This window comes from Mustela putorius, unplaced genomic scaffold (assembly GCF_011764305.1).
Source record: "Mustela putorius furo isolate JIRA1106 unplaced genomic scaffold, ASM1176430v1.1 tig00000242_pilon_pilon_pilon, whole genome shotgun sequence".
Classification (NCBI taxonomy): Eukaryota; Metazoa; Chordata; class Mammalia; order Carnivora; family Mustelidae; genus Mustela; species Mustela putorius.
Genome location: NW_025421325.1, coordinates 8089826 through 8103704, shown reverse-complemented (window position 1 = coordinate 8103704; position 13879 = coordinate 8089826). Strand labels below are relative to the sequence as shown.

The 13879-nt window shown below is 34.0% G+C and overlaps 1 protein-coding gene across 2 annotated transcripts in view; it reads right to left on the bottom strand.

Annotated features, from left to right (window-relative positions):
- The window catches only part of LRBA (LPS responsive beige-like anchor protein), a 734202-nt gene that overhangs the window by 409497 nt on the left and 310826 nt on the right, over positions 1-13879 (bottom strand). For both annotated transcript variants that reach the window (XM_013059156.2, XM_004758045.3), the window contains exon 36: positions 9441-9549. In XM_013059156.2, the coding sequence (XP_012914610.2) occupies positions 9441-9549 (109 nt within the window). The remainder of the gene's footprint in view (positions 1-9440; positions 9550-13879) is intronic.

Below are 13879 nucleotides of genomic sequence, written 5' to 3'. Positions count from 1 at the left end.
GTTCTACTGTACAGTCCATTAAACTCAAAGGGATATCAGCCAAAAAGATATTAAGAAATTCTTATTAAAGTGGATTTTAACTTCCACGGCTGCCTAAAAATTAAATTGTTACATAAAATCTTGATTACAAGTTTTATAGCTATGCTATGTCATGAGTTTAAATAAACTAATTTGATAAACAAAACTTAATAAAAAATATGGTAAACTGTGTACACTCAATATATATACCATATTTACAAAACAGGGCCCAATGTTTTACACAACATAGTTTTTAATAAACATTCCATTTACAGCTGTAAGATTAAGAAAAAAATTAAGATGTATACCTAATCAATGATGTCATGACACATAAAGAACATCTACATAGGGGCGCCTGGGTGGCTCAGTGGGTTAAAGCCTCTGCCTTCGGCTCAGATCATGATCCCGGGGTCCTGGGATCGAGCCCCACATCGGGCTCTCTGCTCCGCAGGGAGCCTGCTTCCTCCTCTCTCTCTGCCTGCCTCTCTGCCTACCTGTGATCTCTGTCTGTCAAATAAATAAATAAAATCTTTAAAAAAAAAAAAAGAACTTCTACATAAATCAAAATCAGAAAATGTCAAAGATATCCCACTCCAATGATAATCAGGTAATGATCCAAAGAGATGTGTATTTCAGATCTACACTGTCACCAATTCCCTGATAATAAATCAAACAAGTCAGCTATTTTACAACTAAAAATGGTATATTAAATACATAACAACATCTCTCTTTTTTTTTTTTAAGATTTATTTATTTGTTTATTTGACAGAGAACACAAGCAGGCAGAGAAGCAGGCAGAGAGAGGAGGGGAAGCAGGTTCCCTGCTGAGCAGAGAGCCCGATGCAGGGCTCAATCCCAGGACCCCGGGATCATGACCTGAGCCGAAGGCAGAGGCTTTAACCCACTGAGCCACCCAGGCGCCCCCAACAACATCTCTTTTTTGCGGAAGGAAGTAATAAGCAGTAGATAAAGTTCAGATATATCATTAAAAGCTGCATAGCATGAATTCAAGGCTGAATATAGATAACCTTTAGAATATAAGCTGTCTAGGAAAAAATATGCATCATATGGAATATTTTAAGATTTTAGAGCAATATAGTTAGAAATATATTAAATATGAGTATGCCTCTATTAATTGGGTTTTTGATATAAACAAAGGGAATTATTTTTCTATGAAAATAAAAGACAAGTATATAAAAAATACACGTTTGGTCTCTTAAAAGTGAATCTCATATGGAACAGTTGAACAAATATATTCTCTATTAAAAATTTAAGTAACAAAATTTGTTTAGAAATATTTGTTTTTATTTTGGTATTTTATTATCATGCTTTATAATATTACTATACTATATTGCAAATCTCATAGCAAGATGATAAAGATTTAAATGAAAAACTGTACCAGATAAAGCATGAAACTAAATAGCTCAGAATAAAGCTGCTGTGTTTGACAAAGATTAAATCCTATTTATTCATTCTATAGAAATCTAATAAAATGTGAGCCAAATACATAGATTTCAGAGATAAATTGTCTTGATCTGGATTCTAGTTGTAACTCCTTTTTATGCTGTTTTCTCATTTATAAAATGAGATATAACAGTTCTACCTCAGGGTTTTACTGTGAAGATTAAATTAGTTAAAATCTACAAAGCACCCATAAAGTTCCTCACACAACATAAGGACTCTTGCATAATGAGCTACTGTTGTTACCATTATCCCTCATCTGAACTGTGTGCATGCACATGTGCACACACACTGTTTTGGTCCAATGATCTCAATCTCTTGCATAACACAGTGTTTAAGTATTTTTCCTCTTTTCAATTCCATATTTTCTCCTTCCTCATTGTCTCTCATTCATACCTATAAGAACACATATAACACCACTAACATCACATCTAAAAATTGTTTTAAAAGAATGAATTAAAAGAAGGAACTACAATCTTAACCCAGAGTTATACCATAACTTCTCCAAAACCAATTAGAAAGGACACTAAGGAGTAAGTTCTAGGACAGAATGGTAGGCAGAAATGGCAATTAAAAATTTTTCTTCCTTCAATTCCTAAAAAATTTGCAAACAAAAAATATTTTTTAACAAAAAATTTAATAAAAATAACCAAGCAACAAAAAGAACATAACATAAAACACCAAACATTAAATAATTGGTTGTCATGAAGAAAATAAGCATATTAGAATTAGAGCTAAGGGTGCAGCAAAGTTTAGCTCTTAACCATGCCCCATGTGCCCAAAGCAATACTGTTATGTTGACAAAAATTCTGAGAATTTTTCCTAACACCTTCACATATGGAGAGAAACAAACTGAGCACATATCACTATTCCTTGCATCTTCTAATTGAAGATGCTAGAAAAATCTACAGTGCAAAAACTGATGAAGCAAGGAGGCAAAAATATAAGACTAATTTCCCAGGGCAGAAGTAGACTCGAGATTATTTTCTGAAATGATGGATTATGATTCAAAACCTAAGCACATTTTTCCCTGATGAGAACTATCCATAGCTTCTAATAAAATGGAACAAACCTGGAAGAAGATACTTAAAATCCTACAAAAGAAAGCAAACCTTAGGTGTGCTAAGAAAGCCTCTTCATCTATTTCAAAGATCTCTCTCCCTCTCTTCACAATAAGCTTTACAATATTGGGCAAATATCAAATTGCAAAGATCAAACTGTAGTTCCAAAAGGGAAAAAATTAGCTTTACCAACACTAGAGAGAAAGGAAGAAGTGATTAAGATAGTCTGTTTGTCTAAACCAACAGATTATCTGGACAAAACATTCTAAGAATGAACAAAATGAAAAGTAAGAGCATGTAGTGATGCAAAAATATATCACCAATCAATGAATACATTAAAAATGACCTAATAATAAAATTTTTATATAAAACTGAAAGATTCTATACAAATGACAATGAATCCTAAGAGAATATGGCAAAAAAAAGAAATACCCTATGACTACCTTCTTCTAATGAACAACCCAACAAAAATTTAACTTAAATACAAAAAATAATAATAATAGTTAAAATAAGTGAATAAAATAAAGAGAAAAGTTAAAGACCTAAATAAAGAACAAAACATAATCATTAGGAGAAAGGAAAAAAAAAACCTCTCTCATTATCATGGTTGCCCACTTGTGTGGTAGAATAAAACAGAGAGGGTACCTGGGTGGCTCAGTGGTTTAAAGCTTCTGTCATGGGCTCAGGTCATGATCTCAGGGTCCTGGGATGGAGCCCCTCATAGGGCTCTCTGCTCAGCAGGGAGCCTGCTTCCCCCTCTCTCTCTGCCTGCCTCTCTGCCTACTTATGATCTCTGCCTGTCAAATAAATAAACAAAATCTTTAAAAAAAAATAAAAATAAAACAGAGAGAGGTATTAGCCAGTCTTTATACTGTTACAAGGATGAATTTTATTTTCTTATTGAGCATATCATAGCTGGATCTATAAAAAAGCTTTGAAATTGGAAGTTATTTTGTCTGAAGATGTGGACAATACTGAACATCTTTTGCTTATTCCTTTGTTCTTTTCTTTCTATTCTCAAGAGTATTTTCATTTTGGGGGCACCTGGGTGACTCAGATGGTTAAGTCTGCCTTCAGCTCTGGTCATGATCTCAGGGCCCTGGGATGGCGCCCAGCATCAGCCTCCCTGTTCAGCGGGGAGCCTGCTTCTCCCTCTCTCTCTGCCATTCCCTCTGGCTCTTTCTGTCAAATAAATAAATGAAATCTTAAAAAAAAAAAAAAATCATTAGAGACTAATAAACTACAAACATCAGGCATTACAAACAAAATGAAACACTAAAAATTTAATTGCTGATGGCTAGAGATCAAAGAAGGTACAACAAGAAATAACTGATGGATAGATATGAAAGACAAAAAGATATATCTGACATGGAGTGTGTTGTTAACTAAAGAAGAAGAAAATAAAATTGAAAAAATATTTCAAGGATGCCCTGGCTCGGTTGTTAAGCGCCTGCCTTCTGCTCAGGTCATGATCTCAGGGTCCTGAGATCAAGCCCCACACCAGATGCCCTGCTCAGTGGGGGAGTCCACTTCTACCTCTCTCTCTGCCCCTTCCGCTGACTCATGTTATCTCTTGCTAGCTCTACTCTCTCTTTCAAATAAATAAATTTTTAAAAACCTTAAAAAATATATTTCAAAATTTAAATTCAAGACCTGAAAGAAAAATGTGAATTTGCAAATAATAACAAAATACCACGTTCCAGGAAAATTTGATAAATGATGTTCAATACTGAATCATACTGCCGTTATGGAGATGAACTTCATGGGCAAATAAAGAAATCTCAGACAGAATAGAAGCAAATAATCGATTGAGGGCTAATATCAAACTGATCTCAAATTCCTCTGAAAGGACATTTAAAGCCAGAAGACAAAGAAGGAATGTCTACAAAATTCTATAGGATTGCATGTGTTAGCCAAGAACAGTAAACTCATCAGGATGTCATTCAACTATAAAGAGAGAAGGCACCATCAAAAAGGATGAATACCCAACTTTTGTAGCAACATGGACGGGACTGGAAGAGATTATGCTGAGTGAAATTAGTCAAGCAGAGAGAGTCAATTATCATAAGGTTTCACTTATTTGTGGAGAATAACAAATATCAAGGAGGACAAGGGGTGTTAGAGAGGAGAAGGGAGTTGGGGTAAACTGGAAAGGGAGGTGAATCATGAGAGACTATGGACTCTGAAAAACAATCTGAAGGGTTTGAACTGGCGGGGGGGGTGGGAGGTTGGGGTACCAGGTGGTGGGTATTATAGAGGGCACAGATTGCATGGAGCACTGGGTGTGGTGAAAAAATAATGAATACTGTTATTCTGAAAATAAATTAATTAATAAAAAATTTTGAAAAAAAGAGAGAAGGCAAATGTTCTTAAACATGAAAAAATGTTCAGTGTACAGCACACATGAACCCTTGTAGGGTGAAAAAATGAGGAAACCTAGCCAAACATGAATTGAGTCTAAAGAAGGAGCCCAGGGGCCCCTTGGTGGCTCAGCCTGTTAAGCGTCTGCCTTCAGTTCAGGTCAAGATCACAGGATCCTGGAATCAGGCCCTACATCAAGTGCTCTGCTCAGGGGGAGCCTGCTTCTCCCTCTGCCTGCCACTCCCCCTGTATTGTTTGCACTCTTTCTCTCTCTCTCTGTGTCAAATAAATTAATAAATAAATTTAATAAAATTAAATCTTTAAAAGTAAATAAATTAAAAAATAAAGAAGCCTAGATTTAATAAACTATGACTAATAAAAGGGGGTACTGATTCATTTTAAATATTTTCAATCACTCAAGTACTATCAGAATTGTGACTGTAGGGGCACCTGGGTGGCTCAGTGGGTTAAAGCCTCTGTCTTCAGCTCAGGTCATGATCTCAGGGTCCTGGGATTGAGCCCCGAAATGGGCTCTCTGCTCGGCAATGAGCCTGCTTCCTCCTCTCTCTCTCTGCCTGCCTCTCTGCCTACTTGTAATCACTGCCAAATAAATAAAGAAAATCTTAAAAAAAAAAAAAAAAAAAAGAATTGTCTGTAAAACATGAATGTTGTACATTGAGACAATATCAAAATTAAAGTATAACTTTTAAAACTGGTAAGTGAAGAAAAAAATATGAGAGGACTAATGTCCTCAGCTTTCGTAACAGGCTGCAAATTGTAATATGAAATTTTTCAAGATTGACATGAATAAAGCTCTTATTTAAAAAAATAAGCCATTGATCACATAATTTTTTCATAATTGACCAACCTCCTATTCTTTGAGAAACTACTGGGTTGTTTTGTTTTGTTTTGTTCTTTGTCATAGAGACTTTTCCTTCTCTTTTTCCTCAGTTTTATCTGTTAGAGTTTATAAACAATGTGCAATAAAGAGCCTTCTTTGTATATCCTTATATACTAGCATGTTTTATTTCCAAAAGATAGATTGAGTCTAAATGAGTATTTGTGTGCATCTATATAATTATCAAAATACGTATGGCCATAATGCCTTATTTTAACACTTAAAATGTACATTTCTACTATACATCTAAAAAAATATCACTCTCCATCTCCCCTATCTCCTTTAGCAGTACATCACCCTATTTACTTATCACTCTACTTTATCCCAATATGAGAACAGAGAAGTGAAAGATCATGATTTCTGAAATTGGCATTTCCTTTAATATTTGTGTTTTTGAGTATCATTTTATATGTTACTGGTTACTTACATTCTTCAGTGAAATTCCTATTCAAATCCTCTTGAGTATATGTTCTTGGGTTATTTTTTGCTCATCATTTCATAAAAATTATTAATATAGTGAACATATTAATCTAAGTCTTTCCACACTCCATTATATCTTTACATATTGTTGATATCTTTCCTCAGGTTAATGTTATCTATAGTAACAGCTGTTTACTTTCACAGTTTGTTGTGGGGCGCGTCGCCGGGCCGGCCAGAGACCCCCACTAGGGGCTGAGCGGGATGGCGAGTGTCGCAAACCCGGAACACGCAGAGGAACGACACCAGGCTCGGGAGGTCTGTCGAAGCAGGATCTCACTTTATTGTGCGGGAGCACACCTTATATAGAGCAGCAGAAGGGAAGTGAGGACAGATGGGGAAGAGCCAATAAGATTATGCCAAGTAGCAGTTGCTGGGTAAGGCGTGTCGGGCGAGAGGAGGAAATGCCATAGGTTTCAGGAACCCAAACTGTGAAATTGGCGCCTTGTTGGCCGGAAGAGACGGCAAGCTGGCGCCATCTTTAATCTGGGCCGCACCCTGTGGAGGCACCTCTAGTTATGTGCCTTACAGTTTCTAAGTGCCTGTCTTGGTTAGAAATTTCCCTCATATGCCTTAGTTCCATTTTTATAGCTTTCCAAATATTTTCCTAAAATATAGTGTCATCGTTCATGTCTTTTTCCTTATTCTATAGGGAAGAATTTTTTTTTTTGTATATGCTATCTTTTATAGCATTAATTAGTACTGAATATCTGGAAAGGCAAGTACATCTTCAATATTCTCTTTTCATAAATCTCACAGCTGTATAAAAGCATTTATTTTCCCATTTTATCTGGATATTTGGATATCTGAATATATAATTTGGAAGTATTTAATATCTGGACATTTTGAAATGGATATTTAAGTGTCAAATTACTCCACTGTTTTTCTAATGAATGGTATAGTAATGGATATTGCACTGAATTTATGTATGTGAGAAAAACTGACATTTTTGTGACATTAAAATCATCTCATTTTGACTATAAAGGACATTATGCAGAAAACATGAATAAGCCTGTAGATTAAATAATAACCACTTATACTGGTTATAACCAACATTAATTTTCTGATGTAATAATGTGTAGAATATACAGAACTGTGCAGAATTAAAACAGAGAACATGCATAGGAAATTTTCACTGAAGAAATTAAAAACAGAAGATCACTAGAACAAAAGAAGATCAAAAGAACAAAAAAGAGGGAGAAGAGTAAAGTAATATATGGACATTGGGGAGGGTAAGTGATATGAGTGCTATGAAATGTGTAAGCCTGACGATTCACAGACCTGTACCCCTGGGGCAAATAATATATTATATGTTAATAAAAATAATTAATAAAAAATAAAAGAACTTTAAAAACTAAAGTAATAAAACTTTAAGAATCACAGAATCTAGAAGAGGGGTGAACAAGAGTTCTTATAGCACTCTTATGACTTTTAAGTATCAATTTATTTCAAAATAAAAAAGAGTGATTCTGTCTGTTCCCTTCACACATACACACACACAGAGCAACATATAAAACCCAGCATAGAATGAATTTCCAGTAGCTTATATTTTGTTTTGTATTAAGCTTTTATAGTTTTGTTCCAAATAGTATCTGTGCATTCTTATAGAATTTGACCCAAAATAGGATTTTTCTTAACTACAGACTGTATTAATGATTTCCATTCTTAGTGACTATTGCTTGCTATTCATCAAACATATATTATTTTTTTGCATATTTATCTTTTTTGAATTGTGCTATGTTAGTCACATAAAATACATCATTGGTTTTTGATGCAGTGTTCCATGATTCATTGCTTATGTACAACATCTTATGTCCAATAATTTGACTGAAGTCCCTATTAATTCTGGTAGAAAAATTTTCAAGAATCTCTCAACTTTTCCTATAGCATTAGCTATCTGGAATTATTATTATTTCTTCTTTTCTACCATTTATATTAACTATATCTTACATTTACAAAACATCAGAAAATGTTATATAACGGTGATAGTGGGAATCATTTTTCTTTTCCTGATTTTAATAAAAATGGCTTTAATTATTGAAAATGATGTTTAATAAGTCTTTATCATATTCAAATTGTTATATACAGTAAGGCTGCCTGCTAAAATTTATCATATACTTCTTTCTATATTTATTGATATCTTCACATGATTTTTCTATTTTTAATTTGTTGATAATAATTTATTTTATGGGTAAATATCTTAACATTAAACCATCTTTGGATTCCATGAGTAAATTCTAAGTGGACACACTATAAAATTCTTCATCGTGTTGTTAAATTGTTGGTTCAAGTTTTAGTTAGAATTTTGCATCCATAGTCTTAAATGAAATTGGTCCTCTAGAGTTTCATGTTGTGACAGTTGTATAAAACCCTGGGAGTGTATCTTTTTTAAGGTACCAGAGAATATCAGCAACATTTGAATTATCTGTTTTTAACATTTTCTAAAGAACCCAGAAGGTCCTTGTTAATTTTTTCTTTTCTAATTCTTAGCAAATGTTCTTGTCAAATTTTCTACCTCACTTTAAGTGTGAATTTTGGTAATTTATATACCCATCGCACCATTAATTTCCTCTGTGATTTCATGTTCATTACACATGTTCATGCACAACTGCCAAGAGAAGCAGTGGTGCCACGATGGGTCTGTCACTTGTTGCCCCTGTGAGGACTCAAAAAGAAAGCTGTATTCTCCCTCATTTCCTCAGGTACAAATAATAGCATGGTCTCAAACCTCAAAGGTTAAGAAACTTCATGCCTCTGAGTTTCAGCTTCTCCCTAGAACCTGGAAGATATTTTTTCTACTAAAGCAATTTTCATTTCTGCTTGGTTGTCACTTCTGGTTAACTCGCTCTGCCTTGCCCAGGGAGGGCAGAAGTTCTTCACTAACTCACATTAAAGGAAAACTACCAGAGCCAAACCCACTTACATGGTTAAGATCAGGTCAACCAAACACAGAAGCTGCCATGAGCAACTTGTAGATAAAAAGGAGTTGAGAAGAGAGGGCTACAGAAACGTGTACTATCTTCCCAGAATCTCCCATGACTCTCAAAAATTAGTATTTAATTTTTTGATGATATATGTTTGCTTAGACCATTTTACCCATGCGGTTTCCCACAATTACCATTAAAAATGGCAACTTCCTCACACCAACCATATGTTTAACCTACCTCAAATTCTGCATGTCTGTGAATATCCTCTGCTCGTTGCCTGCTCAGGATAAATTCAGCTTCATTTGCTACTCTTACTAGATGATCCTTCATTGTTTGGCTAAGCAACCTACAAAGAGATGGATACTGTCAAATAAATAAATGTATACACACACAACATATATGATTAATCAATGCTCAGAGTCAAAGTATCTTGTTATTTGGGGAAGGAAAGGATGTTTACTCTCCTATCACCATACCCAATGAAGTACCCTTATTTCACACTAAATAACTGAAGATTATAATAGCAAAAAGTTATCCTTCTGGCAATAGTAGATTAGTTTTCATCCAACAAGCTATCTGAAAAAACTAAAAGTGCTGGATTATACTTGTGTTTTAATCTTTTTTAAGGAACTAGACAGTTTACAAGGCAGCCGGGATTTAAGGAGCCAAGATCCTAGAGAAGAAAGCACACAGATGATGTTCAGCATGACATTTTATTGAAACATTTACTTTTCAGATGCAGAAATAGAAAAGCAAAACAGAGTTAGTCTTACAGAGCTAGCGAGACAAAAACTGAATGTGATAAGCTGTCAAGGTATATGGAACCTAGTAGATTATCCAGGCTTACAGAAGGAACCCAAGTATACCCTAGGAAACAGCAAAGACCAGTCCTCATAGACACTTAAAACAGACACTCAAATAACATTATAGTGATCGGTACTTAGATTATGAGGGAGCCAAAAAGCTAAACAAAAATTTCAAAATCTCACAAGGTAAAGAGAAAAGAAACAGATATACCAACACAGGAGAAAGGCAAACTCTTATATAAAGATTTTGAAAACTCTAGCCTTGAATCATCTCAGTCCTAAATTAACATAATCAACACCCGGACTAACTGGTTATCAGAAAACAAAAGGAAATCCCTAGACGAGGATATCATTACCTATAGACTTACATTTTACTCCTGTAATTTTAAATATAATTTCAAACAGTCAATCACCAATTAACAGGAATAAAGAGAGGTAAGAAAGGATTGAAAACCAAATAGAAGACAACGCAAGACAAATAAGACAGTAAAGTTTCATACCTGAACATTGAAAAAAATGTAGTTACCAGTTCATGACAATAGATTCTAAGAAAAAGAATTCCAGTAGAGATTGGAAACTGTTAAAGTACTGAACAAAACAAAAATGAAATTAAGAATGGATTTACCAGCTTATTAAACTCAAATAAAGAAGTACTTAACTGAAGAATAAATCAATAACAACTAAACAGAACCACAGGGTAAGAAAAATGATGAAAATCTGACCCAAAAAAACAGATATATGGAACATGGTAAAAAGGTCTAACATGAGTGTATCTGGAGTAAGGAAAAAAGACAAATAATTCAAAAGGAGCAGCATTTGAAGAGATAATGGGAAATATTTTTTTGAAAATTTGGGGGGAAAGCCATTGAGCCATATGTTGAAGTGCTACAAAGGCCAAGGAGGATCGAAGAATAGCATATATAGTCTAGTCATAATAAAACTGTCAAAGGATAATAATCATAAAAGCCAGAGGGAGGGAGAAAGTGGAAGAGGTAAGGGTACCTACATGCCTTCAAAAGAGTAAGAATAAGATTGAGGAAGCCAGGTAAGAATGCAATAATCTCTATCAAGTGCTAAACAAAAATAGCAGCTAAGAATTCTATACCCCAAAATATATTTTAAAAATAAAAATGTAAGTATCCAAAATATACCACTGTGAAGAGTCTTTTTTCTGAACTCCCATTATCTGCCTAGAAGCACAGTCTCCCAAAAGAATTCATCTGTCACAAGTCCTCTCCACTGAAGTTTCGCAACCAAGAAAGAAATATGCCTATTATCTAGAGACTTAGAAGTGAGCACCTGGAGAAGAAACTGCCTAAAGATACACTGTCTCAAAACGATCTTATCTCCCATCTATTCTCCTAAGGGTCCATTTATCTTTCCTTAAAGTCATTTGTTTTTCCCTCAATGCCCTTCTCTCTTCATCCTCACTTATTAAGATGGTATAAACCTCAAAATTTAAAGTCTTTCTTGAGTCACATTTTTCTATGACTTCTCTTAAATATCCATGAATTAAAAAAAAAAAAATCTTTTCTCTTGGCAATTTTGTCAGGATGATTCACAGACCCCCAAATAAGAACCAAAGAGGACAAAGGAAAAATTTTTCCTCTCAAGCAAAAGCAAAATAAGCACATTCAATGAGAAACAAAACAGAGAAATTGTCAATAGACAACCCAAATTAAAGGGAGTTTTTCAGACAAGGAAAATAGTATCAGATTGATTTAACACAAGGGAGGTAGAAAACAAAAGTCAACAGGTAAATCTAAAAGAATAATGAATGTAACAATTATAATAATGACTTCTAAAATTCAAAAATTTCATAATGTTAAAATATACAACAGCAGTCAAAGCAAGAGAAATTAAAGGGAATTAGTGTTGTAATGTTCTTTCATGTCCATGAACTGGTGAAAGAAACAATTTATTTAAGATGTTAACAACTCTAATATTCATGTTTCAATTCCTAGGCAACCACAAAAGACATCTAAAATAACATATGACCAATACACTAATAGAAAAAAAACTGAATAAGAAAATCATTTAGCTTAAAAGAAAGGGAAAAAAAAGAAAAAGAAGAAAGAAACACAAAAAACATGCAGCAAGCAAAAAGGACACAGATAATAAGAAGGTAAGTTTTAGGCTAAATACATCAGGAAAATATAGAAAGTAAACAGATGTAATGACACAATTATTGTCAGGTACATTTTTTTAAAGTATGTGCTGTTTAAACATAACAGTTTCAATATAAGGTTGCACAAATGTTGAAAGTCATTTTTCAAAAAGATAAACAATTTAAAAAATAGTGAAAGAAGACTAATGTACCTTTATTAATGTAAGAAGAAGTTGGCTTTAAGAACCAAAATTAGAGATCACTAGGTTAAAGTGATTTAGATCACCACAAGTGATATACAAAATAAGAAATAAAATCTACTACACTCTGCTTAATAGTTACCCAAAAAGTGGAAATAATTTTAAGTACTACTTTGAAAAGCATTAAAAATCATCAAAATATGTAGGAACTAACCAAATGTCTAGAATTCCATATATATACAAAAAGAATTAAAGAAGGACCATACCTTGTTCATGAAAATGAAAGTCTCAATATTGTTAAGGTATCGATTCTCCATAAAGTGATGTACAGCTATAATAAATCCCATTCTAGCAGGTCTCTCTATGGAATTTGAGAAGTTGATTCTAACAGTTATATGAAAATGTAAAGAACAAAGAAAAGCTGAGACATTCTTAAAGAGGAGGAAGAAAGAGAAGGAAGAAAGAGGAGAGATAACAATAATCATAATCTTTTTTTTTTTTTAAGATTTTTTCTTTATTTATCTGACAGAGATCACATGTAGGCAGAGAGGCAGGCAGAGAGAGAGGAGGAAGCAGGCTCCCTGCAGCGCAGAGAGCCCGATGTGGGGCTCGATCCCAGGACCCTGGGATCATGACCTGAGCCGAAGGCAGAGGCTTAACCCACTGAGCCACCCAGGTGCCCCAATAATCATAATCTTAACAGAGGACTAATACCACCAAATATTAGGACTCATTAGAATGATATATTAATCAAGACAGTGTAGTCCTGGGAAAACACAGATGAACAGACCAGTGAATCAGAAGAGAACATCCAGAAACAGACTCACACATATATGCTCACCAGATTTAAGATAAAGGCACTTTTGCATTAAGGAGGAAGAAGATGGGATTTTTCAATAACTGGTACTAGATTAATCATACAAACAAAATTAACCTTGACTTCTATTTCAACCCGTAACAAATCAATTCTAAATGGGTCATAGACAAGACCTAAACACTCCTAGAAGCTTTCATAAGATCACACAGTATCTTTAATGACAAGGATTTCTCGGGGGGAAAAAAACCCACAAAATACAACATAAAGAAAAAACACTGATAAACTGGCCTTCTTTAAAATTAAAGATCTGTGCTTATGAAAGCCACCATTAAGAGAATTAAAAGACAAACTTTTGGAAGGGAGAATACATTTAGAATACCTACAGTCAACAAGGAACTTACTATCTTAAATATATAAGAAATTCTTACAAATAAAAGACAATAATAATTTCTTTAAAAACGAGCAAAGTACACAAGCACTTCACAAAAGATTTCCAAAAGTCAAATAAATCCATGAAAAGGTGCTCAACGTTACTAGTCACCAGGGAAATACAAATAAAACCATAAGCTATAGTACATCCCACCAGAATTACTATATGTAAAAAAAAAAAAAAGGTACTGTCAAATTCTGCCAAGGATATAAGCAAACAGGGACTCTCATAATCTCAAAATAGATGAAAAAAAGGTATATAGCAACTTTACTTATAATAGCCAAGACCAGGAACTACTGAAATGCTTACTAAGAGT